General features: G+C 47.8%; 1 protein-coding gene across 1 annotated transcript in view; it reads right to left on the bottom strand.

Annotated features, from left to right (window-relative positions):
• ATXN7L1 (ataxin 7 like 1) overlaps window positions 1-12,809 on the bottom strand; it is a 250,202-nt gene that overhangs the window by 41,412 nt on the left and 195,981 nt on the right. The window contains exon 4 of the mRNA XM_012812466.1: window positions 9,127-9,349. Within this exon, the coding sequence (XP_012667920.1) occupies window positions 9,127-9,349 (223 nt within the window). The remainder of the gene's footprint in view (window positions 1-9,126; window positions 9,350-12,809) is intronic.

Below are 12,809 nucleotides of genomic sequence, written 5' to 3'. Positions count from 1 at the left end.
AAAAAAAAAAAAAAAAAAAATGGCCGGAAGCAAATCATATAAAATTAGGGAGGATAGTGAAGCTGAATTGAGTGACTGCGCCTCCTGTGTGTTCTGGAGAAGTCACAGAATGTGGAGGAGGTTGCAGAGCAATTTAGGAGAAGGGTCAGTAATATAGGCTTTGAAGTCAGACAAGCCCAGATCCAATTCCTGGCTTTTCTATTGCTGGATGCATGGTGATGGGATGGCCATCTGGCTCTGGTTCCAGAGCCTCAGGGAGCCCACCAGGACTTTTGTGAGAATGAGAAAAAGGGTAGCTGGCCTGGCAAAAAGGGTGGGACTGGTTTCAATTCTTCTTTCCCTCCCTGAGGGGCAGTCTCAGGTGGTACAAAGCCTACAGAAGGGTTTCTCAGGCCTCCATAGCTCCTGCCTCAATTTCCTTATCAGTAAAATGAAGATACTGATAGATATTTGAAGTGATTAAATAAGGTGACAGATAAGAAGTGCTTAGCACAGTGCCAGGTACACAGCAGCCCCTCAATAAATTGTAGTTAGGCCAGGCTGGGTGACTATAATCTGAGCACTCTGGGGGGCCTAGGAGGGTGCATTGCCTGAGCTCAGGAGTCTGAGACCAGCCTGAGCAAGTGAAAGACCTTGTCTCTTAAAAAAGTAGCTGGGCATTGTGTGTGCCTGTAGTCCCTGCTACTTGGGAGGCTCAGGCAAGAGAATTGCTTGAGTCTAAGAGTTGAGATTGCTGTGAGCTATGACACCACAGCACTCTACCCAGGGTGACTAAGTGAGACTCTTGTCTCTAAAAACCAAACCAAAACAAAAATGAAAAACACAAAAAAATTGTAGCCAAACAAAAAAGGTAGAGAAGGTTGAACCATCTGCTCTCACCATGATCCTGACACTGTAGGGTGCAAGGCATGTTTGTCATTAGACTCCTTTGTTCTCTTAGCCCCTCTGGCCCCATTGTGTAGGGGAGGCAGCTGTAGCAGGGGGTGGGAGGGAGCTATGGCCTTCCACATTTAGGAGGGGTGGGGGCTGCTTCTGGTTGGGGCCCTAAGAGAGACAGACGAGGGAAGAGGTCTTTCCAGAACTCTTCAGCCCTACTTCACAATCCCACCTCCATCTCAATTCCTAGTTTTCTAGGTGCTGCCCAAGCCTGGAGTAGTGCATAAAGCTCCCGTCTGGAGAGTACATTCTGGAAGAAGAGTGAGCAGTAACTTTAGCCTCCTCTCATATCGACATATTGTCTCCTGCAATCCTGCAGTATGTCAGGCATCTGGGGTCTCATCTTGCAGAGAAATAATTCTGTTTGCTCCCCCTCTAGGCTGCTCCAGTTTTTCTGGAAGCAGGAAGCCCCAGCACAGCGTCCCTGCTGGTCTGTCACCTCTCGCATGTCTGTTACTCAGGGCTTCCCAGGGCATGGAGCTCAGAAGGTGGTCTCCAAACCTACAGGGAAAACAAGGGGCACTAAAGGAACTGCCTTTCCTGGGGAGTCCCGGTGACCCCAGCTGTGGAAAAATTAGTAAGTCTGAGAAGAGGATAAGATAAAAAAAGGAAAATCAGTCCTGATGCGGTGGGGTACATGATGCCACTCCGGCTGCCTTTGGGGCCTGCTGTGCCTGCAGGGTGTGGCCCCAGGCAGTGCATCCGGGAGGGTTTTAAGGACAGACCCTGACCAAATCGCCCCAACCTGCCCAGTGTCTTTTGCCTTCACCAAAGAGCACTAAAAGCCACATGCTGCAAATGAATGCCCAATGAAATACACATCAATGTAGAAATGGTATCAGAGCCTTTAAGGGCAGGGTTGAAGGAGGTGGAGGCAGAGTTCAGGAGGCCAGTGGGTTCTGGACGGGTGCTGGTGCAGAGTAGGGCATGGTCCCCAGCAGTGGCTCAAGACAGGCTCCAGTCTGGAGCATCAAGCAGAGCGCTCCCCTTTGTAGCCACCAGAGGTCATTGGCTCCTGCTGTTCAGGCTGTAAGCTGCTCTGTCTGCAGGGCCTTCCAGGCACTGCAGCCCAGACATTTGCTGTTTCCCTCAGGCCCTGAAGCCAACATGACTCAGGGGGAGAGACAGAACAACTCCTTACAGAACATCCTCCATCCCCCTGCCAGGAAGGCCAGGAGTTGGCACCTTCAGCAGAGATCCTGGGCTCCCGTTCTCACTCTATGGCCTTTAAGAAGTTCTTTCTGAGCATGCTGAGAGATGAGGAAACGACGAAGCATCCCCAGGTACCCATCAGTGCTCTAGCCTCCAGCCAGGTACCCTGACACCTGCTGCTCCCTGCTTCCCTCAGTGAGGAGCAGCTCCAAGGAGCACCTTCCCTCCCCAGGGTGTCACTCACACTATGCTTCCCTTTTCAGTACTGAAATAAAGTCTTGGGCAGGCAACCCCGCACCTATGCCACCTCCATCCAGAAAACAAAGCACATTTTTTAAAAAACCTTCAAGAATTTAGTCTCCACACTGACTTTCAGCAAATTCAGGACATTCATTGTCCCAAATTAAATACACTTTGTATTTAAAAAAAAAAAATTATGGCCTAGCATGGTAGCTCACACCTGTAATCCTAGCACTTTAAGAGGCCAAGGCAGGTGGATAGCTTAAGCTCACGAGTTTGAGACCAGCCTAAGCAAAAAGTGAGACCCCCATCTCTGCTAAAAATAGAATAAAAAAAAAAAACTAAGGCAAGAGGATTACTTGAGCCCAAGTTGGAGGTTGCTATGAGCTATGATGCCATGGAACTCTACCCAGGGTGACAGCTTGAGACTGTCTCAAAAAAAGAAATTTATGTTAACAATATCGTCATTCTGTTAAAGACTTTGGCTCTTCCCTGACAGTCACTCACAAGTCCACCTGACCAAGGTCTACCTCTGAAACAGCTTTTAAAAAAGCACCCTTTACACTCATCCCTTCGGGCTTCAGCATCACTTGCCTGACCTGGGTAAAAATTCCTACCACCAATCTTTCTGTCCATGTGTTCTAATCTGTCTGCACAAAGACGCCAGTGCAGATCTGAGCACTAAAGGCTTTGTGGATTCCTGCCTGCTCAGAGGACCAAGTTCCATCTTCACAGCCTGGCCCCCCTGCCCCACCTCTCCCACCCCAACTGCCTTCTCCCACAGCCTCACTGGGCTTTTGGAACACCAGCGCTCTGGCCTGGCTCTGTGCCTTCATGTGGGCTGGGCCCTCCTGCTGCCGTGTCACATCCCCCACCTTCTCTGGGTGAACACTCCCCCATCTGTCCAGATCTGGAGAAAACATCCTCTTCTCTCTTAGTGCTAGCTGTTCCTTCCTAGGTGTTCCTGCCACACTTATCCTGTCCAATGGCACGGTTTTACTTCTACAGCTATGTGTCTCCAACCAGACTGTGCACCGCCTGACAATAGAATCTGCTCGGATGTACATGTCACTCTGGAATCATCCCAGCAGCCTATATATCATCTGGCTTTAGGGAGGGCTCAATAAATGTTTGATGAATAAACTAATATTCTCAGCGAAGGTTAAATCACATACACAGTAAAAACTGAACTGGCTTTCTACCAGGGCTTGGTAAGAACAAATGCTTTAGGTGATGACCAGGCTACAACTATCCTCCTGGCAGAGACAGGGCGAGGGCAAGGGTAAGGTGTGTGCTCACAGCAGCACACACTGAGCACACTCCCGTGCATGGAGCCCTGCATATGCACTCACACGCAACACCATGTTTGTCTTCACCCCCAGTTTTACAGATAAAGAGCCTGGGGCTTAGAAAGGCTGAAGGGTCACTCTGCAAAACGAAGGGCAGAAATGGGACTCGACTTCAGGTCACTCTGAAGTGCTGCTCATATTTATCACAGCAATGGGAGCCAGAGCAAGGGTTGAGTCCCAGCTCTGCTACTTTCCAGCTCTGCTTGTAATCGCCCCCTGCCAATTCATCTCTTCGGGCCTCTGTTTTCTCATCTTCATCACAGAGTAGTCTTAAGGCGCAAATGGGATTGGGGCTATGAAAGAATCTAATAATCATAAGGATCTACGCCAAGATGAACTAGGGCTACTAATTTCTGCGGCTTGCCCTCTTCTACAGGTATGCTGTTTTCTTCCTTCCCCAGCTATCACTCCCCGCTGCCCCAGGCTCAATTCTCTCCTTCTGAGCACTTTGGCACTTAGCAAGGTCAGCTGAGTGCTTACCCAAGGAGCTGTCCATTGTCCTTACCTTTGCTCATCTGAGAACCAGGGAGCACGCAGCACTTGGCGTTCAGTTCCTGCAGCCTCTTCGCCCTGGAACATTACGCACCCACCCCTGCCCTTGCTCTCGGATGCTTGAAAATGCCAGCCTATCCAGCTTCCACCCTCTCTTGCCCACCTGCCCTTTCTACCCCTTCCTTTGGCAGTTCATTGCAAAGGGGCCAAACTTCTGCTCTGTAGAGAAACAAATGAGGGCCACGGAAGAGTTGGAGAAGACCAGGGCACACACCATCCTGGCTGGGTGCATGAGGTGGACAGGAGGAAGGGTAGGGTGAGAGGCAAGAGGTGAGCACCCTGCTGAGGAGCAGGGGGAGTCAGGCAGAGAAGGTGGGCCCTGGGAGGATCTGCAGCTCTTCACGGGGCCAGTTTCACAGCCTGCGTGGCAGGCACCTGGGACAGCTCCCTACAGCTTCTGGGAGCCATCAATCCTGAGTCAGAGTCTTGCCCCAGTTCACGTCAGCACCAGGCAGGAAGAGATAAACCGCCCATGTTTCTCCTACAAGCGTCTGGCCAGTGCCTCTCAGGGATCATTTCCCTTTCCACAAAGTGTCAGGAAGACTTCCAGAGTATTCCTACTTCTGCAGCCCCTGCCACTACAAGAGGACCAGGCTGGCATATCTGGGTATTCTGAGAGGAGCCCTGCCTACCTGGGGCGAGGGCCCCCTCCCCCACCCTGCTGCAGGGCATGCACAGGGAGGCCGGGGAGCCTGCTGATTTTTCTTTTGCTTTGGCTCATTTTCTTTCTGGAGCAGCAGGCTCATCTCCTGCATTTTTAATAGCTAAGCATATTTAGCATTCAACACACACGTGTGGGTTGATAAGGCCCAAAGAGAAGGCAACAAGCCATCCAAGGGAGGAAAACCTCCTCCTCCCTCCCTCCTGCCCACATCAAGCCTACATGGGTGGGTTTGAGTTCCCCATCAACTTACCAAGCCAGGCCAGGTAGCCGAAGTGATGGCAGCTGGGGAAGTCAGACTGCCTGACTGTCTCACTGTGCCAGGGCCTGGTCCCCTAGCTCAGTGGGGACGCACAAGTAAAGGCTGAAATGATCATAGCCCAAAAGAGCCAGATATCCATAATTCTCTGTAAACTCTCACTTGGGTACTTCTCCCCATTTACTCCCCCACTATGGACCATATAGACATCACTGCCATGGGATGTCGCCTGGGTACTCTCTGGCCTCTGGCAGAGGTGGTAGTCCATATTGGCAGGACAGTGAGTGAGTGGAGAGGGGACTGAGAGAGGCTTAGTGCTGGGCTGGGGATGCTGGGTAGTTTACGAGTGTTGTCAGGCAGTTCTGTAGGGGACAAAGCTGGTGACAGCCTCTCTGTTTCCCCCCTTTCTTCTAATGCAGAGTTATTTTTTAACCTACTCAGCCACAGAAGGGAGAAAATAACAAAACCACAGACCATTTAACCTTGCATGAGAATGCCAGGAGGTCAGCCTGAAAGCTGGAGTGGTGTTTTTATTGCTGTACATGTGAGTTTGAGCTATTTGGAAAGGGCGCCCCTAACCTGCTGTTAAAGCCAATCTAAAGGCCATGGATCAGCACAGGCAGGCACTGTTTATGCTTTCCCAGCCGGCAGGGGTCAATATTGAGCTCATTTGGAGCAATGGAGCAGAACTTTGGCAGGGGATTCTCTGCACCTGCAGCTCTCCAGCTGTGTTCCCACCACCCACCTGGCCTCACCGGGCTATGGTGAGAGATGAGCAGAGCTCCTTCGACCTTATAGCTGGAATTCAGCAACTTCTGTTGGGAGCACATTAAAGAGATCAGAAGAACCCCATTAACACACCTTTGAATCCAAGAACCAGAGGGATCCAGCCAGGGTCAGTGGCGTACATCTAGATCTGCACTGATACCGCAGCCACTAGCCACCTCTGGTTATTGAGCTGTTAAAATATGGCTACTGTGGCCAAGGAAAGGAACTTTAAATTTCATTTGATTTTAGTTCATTAAAAATTTAAAAACGGATGTGGGTGTTCAGTTATTAGAAAATGTTTAAGTATATTTGGAACAACTTGGGTATGTGTATCTATTTTATAATCTTTAGTTTTCATGAAATGCAAAAATTGTTCAAGTATTTCTGATAAAAATTCAGTGTCCAAATTGAGATACGTGGTAAGTGAAAAACATAGAGGATTTTGAAAATTTAGTATGAAAAAAAGGGGTGTAAACTATTTCACTGATTATATGTTGAAATTGTAGTATTTTGGAAATATTAAGTTAAAGAAAATATATAGTCATGTATCAGTTAATGAAAGGGAAATATTGGCTCAGCACCTGTGGCTCAAGTGGCTAAGGCGCCAGCCACATACACCTAAGGTGGCGGGTTCGAATCCCCAGCCCGGGCCTGCCAAACAACAATGATAGCTGCAACCAAAAAATGGCCAGGCGTTGTGGCGGGTGCCTGTAGTCCCAGCTACTTGGGAGGCTGAGGCAGGAGACTCGCTTGAGCCCAGGAGTTGGAGGTTGCTGTGAGCTGTAATGCCATGGCACTCTACCCAGGGGGATAGCTTGAGGCTCCGTCTCAAAAAAAAAAAATAAAAAGGGAAATATTCTGAGAAATGTGTTGTTAGTTGATTTTTGTTGCACAAACATGATACACGGAACCTACAGAAACCTTGCAGGTATATAGCCCACGATATCAGGCTATGTGGTATAGCCGATTGCTTCTAAGCTACAAACCTGTATAGCATGTTACTGTCATAACTACCATGTAGGCAACTATAATACAATCATAACTATTTATGTCTCTAAACTTATCTAAACATGGAAAAGGTACAATAAAAATACCGTATCATGATCTTATGGGACCACTATCCTATATGTGGTCCACCACCGACCAAATGTTATTATTCAGTGCATAACCATATTATTAATAATTAATTTGCTTATTTTGCTTTTTTCAACGTGGCTTCTAGAAAACTTACAGTTCCATGTGTGACACACATTATATTTCCAATGGACAAGGCTAGTTAAACAATTCTAGGCAAAAAGTTAACCGTCTCTAGGAATGGAAACCTTACAATTCCCTTCAATGATCACAACGATTTCATTCAATTCAATAAATATTTACTGACAAGGGTACCATGTTTGTTGAGTTGGGGAGGAGCTACCGCATAGGAGGCTCTGCAGCAACTACCCAGCCGGAGGAAGACAGGAAGTTAAATCTATGGCAGACGACAGGAAGTGTCACAGGCGAGGTAAAAATCAAGTGCTAGGGGGATTAAAAGAGGACGACAGCATATCAGATCATTGGCAAAGAAGAAGTGAATGAGAAAGGGTTTTGAGAAGGAAGGTGGCCAATGACATGGATGGTGAGAATGGTGAGGAATTTGGCCAGGAAAGAAGGGGACAGGGTGCTACAGAAAGAATGCTGGGCTTAGCAGTCCCTTCCTCCTCCCCGTGTCCCACTTCTCCAGGGGTCTGCCCTTGGCCAGAAGCTTTAAACTTTGTCTCACTCAGTCCCTCTGTACATGCCCGTTACCACTGCATGGGTCCAGGCTGTCATCACACCTCCCCTGGATTAGATAACCACGTCCTCTCTGTTCTTGCTGCTTCCTGAGTGGCCCCTCAAGCCACCTTTTATACTCCTGTCAGGGTTTCTGACTACAATGGAAAACTGCTCCTTTAACAAACTTGAAGAGAACAAAGCTTGTCGTGAGCCCAGCTGTACAGCAGGTGACTCCCCTCCTCAATGGCCAGGGCTAAACCCTTCCACTCTATCACAAGAGGCTCTTTAATTGATCTGGCATAATTAGCTCTTTACTAAGTCATCATAATTTGCAGTGTGCGGTGACAAACCCATTGATGGATGATTTTATTCCACAGCTTTCCTAGGTATGAACTTAAGTGCAATTAACTGTCATTAATTAACAGAACACTTTTCTCTTTAAATATATAAATTAGATGGACTCCACACTTATTATCCCTTCTTGGACTTCCTGAGGCTTGAAAGATAAGTCTAGAGGTGCCATCATAAGCCAGTCCTTAAGGGCTCCAAGCTGGGTGCCATCAGCATTTGAAGATACGCATCTTCCTTGTTTTAAGTTTCATTTCCTATCTGTCCATGCCACAGGTAACCTTTTCTGACTTTTCAGTAAAGGCTGAGATAACAAAATGAATGAAAAACCTCTGCTTTTCCAGTCACATATAACTAGCTGTCTACTACCCCCATCAAAGGCACGACCTTCTCTTAGGCTCTCCTCCCTGTCTCCCTGCCGTCACCTGCCTCTGGAGCAGCTATTCCATGGGACCTGGGCTGGCTACTCACAGCAGGAGACTCTGGGGAGCCTTCTCTCTGCCAGGCAGACTGTCCATACTTTTGATCACTTATACTAGTGTTTCTCTTCCCTGGGGCAGAAAATTGAGAGGTGACCTCATAACTGAAGATTATCTCCCTACTGCCTTTTTCTTAGACAAAAGTTGGCTCAGTTCTCCAGAGAATTAAAAAAAAAAAATCTCCAGTCAGGCATAGGGTACCTTTTTTTGAAGCCGAGGCAGAGTCTCATTCTGTCACATGGGCTAGAGCACAGTGGCACCATCACAGCTTGCTATAACCTCAGACTCCTGGGCTCAAGAGATCCTGTGCCTTAGCCTTCCGAGTAGCTGGGACTATAGGTGTCTGCCCTAACACCTGGCTATTTTTCCTATTTTTAGTAGAGACAGGGTCTAGCTGTTGCTTGGTCTTAAGCTCCTCACCTCAAGAGGTCTCCCTGCCTGGGCCCTAGGCATAGGATACTTTTAAGGTTCTGTGTTCTCTCTAGCACCTAGGTTTATCATTCCATCATTCTGGGTTTCTGTTCCTTTCCTTCTGAGTTCCCCATACTCCTGAATATGACACCCAAGAACAAAGCCAGAAGGTAAACAAGCAGCAAGGACAGGCAGCTGCTGGCACCAGACACTCACCATGGTTTATCCCTTGATCCTTTCGCAGAAAAGACTGTGTGCTGTTTGCTGCTGGAGGTAAGTAGATTGTCTTTGGGCGTTTTGAATGGCTTTGAGGTGCTGCTGGCAGAGTTATGGCCGCTGAGACAGGCTTTTGTTTTCACCTGTACTAGTGATGTCCTGGGATTGGAGGCTGGAGATGCGGGGGAGGGAGAAGGTCTACACATTGAACCGTGTCTTCTCTCTACAGGGAGAGAAAGATGAGAACACAAGTGAGTTTCCCGCACATTCATACACACCTGAATATACATCAGGCAAAGGGAAGTGCTTTCCTTGCAGTGTCAGCATCCCCGAAGCTTCGTTCTAATGATGATGTGTCTTGACATGTGCTCCTATCCTGCCAACTAGCATTGACTACTTTCTGGATTTCTGTATCAAACAGCGTGCTAAACTAACACCCAGGTTCTCATGGGTGCCATTGATCAGCCCATCCTTCTGCAAAACCATTGCCACAGCGTGGCAGAGGAACGCCAAGTGTCGCCTGAAAACAGTGGGATAACCACACAGCCAAAGGGACCCCCAGGCAGACGCAGAAGCCACAAGGTCTCTCACTGAAGTCGGCAGGGCAGGACTCGCAAAAGAACAAACAGGACATTTTCCAACCTGACTCTTTGTAGGAACACTAGGGAGGGACCTAGCAGGGTTAAAGGACATAGTCTTCAAGAACCAGGATGTGGTCAGCACCTGTCCCCTTCTGGTACTGATGGGATGGTCTACTGACACCTTGGGCCCCACTGAGTTTCAAGGCCATAGCATGCAGGTGGACATCAGTGCTCAAGGCAGAATCTACCAGTGGGGAATGAACTTGAGCTGGCAAGCACAACTTCCTGACATTCTAAAGATGAATACCAGAGCTCTGGTCACAGATGTCTTCTTTGTTTGCATTCTGTCAGCCCTTGTGGTCTCAACTCGCTGGGCAGCATAAGGACCTTAACCAGGACAGCAAATGCATGAAGTTCTAGTATACATCCGCTATGGTGGCTCTTAACTGTTTTAGGGTAACAGATTTGATAAAAGGACCCCAAGAAAACGCACATTTATACATGATCCAAAATTTTGTACATGATTACAGGAAGGAATTCTGAACCCTAAAAAGACAAAAGCCACGGAACTCCCAAGTCCTCTCTTGCTCTTTCATGCCTCACATACAATTAGTGCTCCATTAATTTGAGAGGTCAAGGCAGGATTGCTTCAGGCTAGGAATTCAAGATCAGCTTGGGCAACATAGAGACCCTGTCTCTAGAGATCAAAATCTGGAAATCTGGGCTGAACATGATCATGAAGAAGGTGAGGCAAAGATGGCAGATCATGTTCTCCAGCCCAAAGCTGGCCCAGGTCTCTCTCATTCATGCCCCGTTTCTGGCTGCTGTTGGGTGGACTTTGACCTGGGAAAAGCCAGCCAGCCTACCCTTAGCTACCTGGATGTCTTCCTCATGCCAGTGTGCTGCCAGCCTGTTTCAAAACAGACAAATTCTAGTCTTCCGAATTGGGGGTGGGGAGTGGGAATAGATTTTTGAGGATCATCTGATTGTTGGGTATTTTTGCCTGACTAGTGTTCATATACTGCCTGCACAGAATAACTTTTGGGGGCAATTTTTCCTCACTGAATCAGAGTAGACCTTGCGTACCCGCTTAGTTACCAGAAGCCATCCTGCTGCAGTTTTGGAAAACAAGAGCTACTTCCAGGACCTGTGTTTCTATGCTGTAGAGCAGGGGTCCTCAAACTTTTTAAACAGGGGGCCAGTTCACTGTCCCTCAGACCATTGGAGGGCCAGACTGTGGGCCCCGGGACGAGTCAGCTGCTAAGCAGGACAGGAAGCGGCGGCAAAAACACCTGGTGGGCCGGATAAATGTCCTAGGCAGGCCGCATGTGGCCCGTAGTTTGAGGACGCCTGCTGTAGAGAGAATGCAGGGCTAGGAGCCAGGAGACCTGGGCTCCACCTCCAACCACACCCTATATAGTATTAGGTTTGTGGCCTTAAGTTCATCACTTAAACTTTCTTGGTTTCCATCTCTTTATCTGCAAATGAAGTGGGTCCCCAGATGGTTTCTAAGGCCTCGTTTTGCTCCATCACCAGAAATACAAGGGGTATATCTGCTCCTTCTCATTTCTCATGATTCCTGGATGTTATAGCACTAATTACAGCAGAAGGATTGAAATGTTTTACTCAGGCAGGCTCTTCCTTGGAGGAATTCATCCTTTGTAAAATTGTACTGGCCTTTACAACCCCTGTGAGACAGGCAGGAAGCAGCCAGGCGTTTCTATCCTCCTCACGGCTGACTGGCCAAAGGAGACCCAGAGAGGTGAGGTGATTGCCAAGGTCGGGGCCAAATGGCTACACAAGGATCAGGGCCTCTGTTCTGTGTACATGGACCCAGCTGCCTCTCAGGAAGGCAGGAACTGGGGTGTTCGTGAATAAGAGTTTAAGCCAGGAAATTAGAGAATACAGAATTAGAATCACTACAGATTAGAACTGGACCTGCAAAGTCAACTGGCCTGACCTCCCTTCTGACAGAGCAGGTTATCAGCTGCCAGCCCTTGGGGCAAGGCTAGTTGGTGGCATTGCAGGGACTAGAACCAAATTCCTCATTCCAAATCCATAGTTCTTCCTGCCCTTCAGAAATTTCTTGTTCAGTAACTACTCTTTTTAGTAGAGATTTCCAACATGAAAATTAAGTTGCTTTTTACCCTTACTTTTATAGATTTTTCTGTAGTCTTCATCCACTCACTTGTTATCACTTGCTCAAAGCTATTGGGGGCACGGAGGATGTACAGAAATCTTCCTCAGTTTAGGTGGGGAGATAATTCTGAATAATGAAGATAGATTTTATTTTGCTAAACTGAGGGTTAAAAATTACACAAGTAAACAAGATAAATCTCAAGGAAGGGTGATAGAAAGGATGTAATTAGTAGGCCAGACAAGTGATTCTAAAATCACTTTCCTAGAGAATTTGGTTAGTGGACCTGGCCAACAGATTCCGCTGCTAAACTTAAGGAAAAAATGGTATCAGTAGGTAAGCCTTTTTCTTGGTTTTATATATTAGACCCATAAATGTTTCTTAGAGGACAAGCTGAAAGAATAAGTTGCATGTGAGAAAATATTCATTGAACCCAAAGACAGCCCTTTGCCCTGGCTGTAAGTTTTTTTAGTGTTTGTGTGATTTTGCATTGCAATAAATAAGCTAGAGCAGTATCTCCTACTTGTGAAACTGTTTCTTGTCTGATGGAATTAAATCTATCACTGTTTCAAGGGCCCCCATAACCCCTGTGGACAAGCTTGCCTCCTGTTGGTGTGGGTGAGAGACTACATAAGAATTTCAAGTGGAGGATCCCGAAAGTCAGAATGGTACCTGCTTCCCCCAGGAGGTGACCTGCAGCTATGCTTTTGAAATGTCCCGGGTAGGCCAGAGTGGGTAGATTTTACAGAGTCCATTCCCATCTAGTCTGTGGTTCTCTAGTCTGTGAAGACTTGCCTGTAGATGACTTACACAGTTTTGTCTTGGTGAAGAGGTGGGTGGAATGGTAATGGGAGAAGGTAGGGGCTTGATTTCTTTTTTTTTTTTTGAGACAGAGCCTCAAGCTGTCCCCCTGGGTAGAGTGCCGTGGCTTTACAGCTCACAGCAACCTCCAACTCCTGGGCTCA

This window comes from Otolemur garnettii, unplaced genomic scaffold (assembly GCF_000181295.1).
Source record: "Otolemur garnettii isolate 467f Iridium unplaced genomic scaffold, OtoGar3 scaffold00005, whole genome shotgun sequence".
In the NCBI taxonomy this organism is placed as follows: domain Eukaryota; kingdom Metazoa; phylum Chordata; class Mammalia; order Primates; family Galagidae; genus Otolemur; species Otolemur garnettii.
The sequence above is the reverse complement of the archived record's forward strand: the minus strand, read 5'-3'. Positions and strand labels throughout refer to the sequence as shown.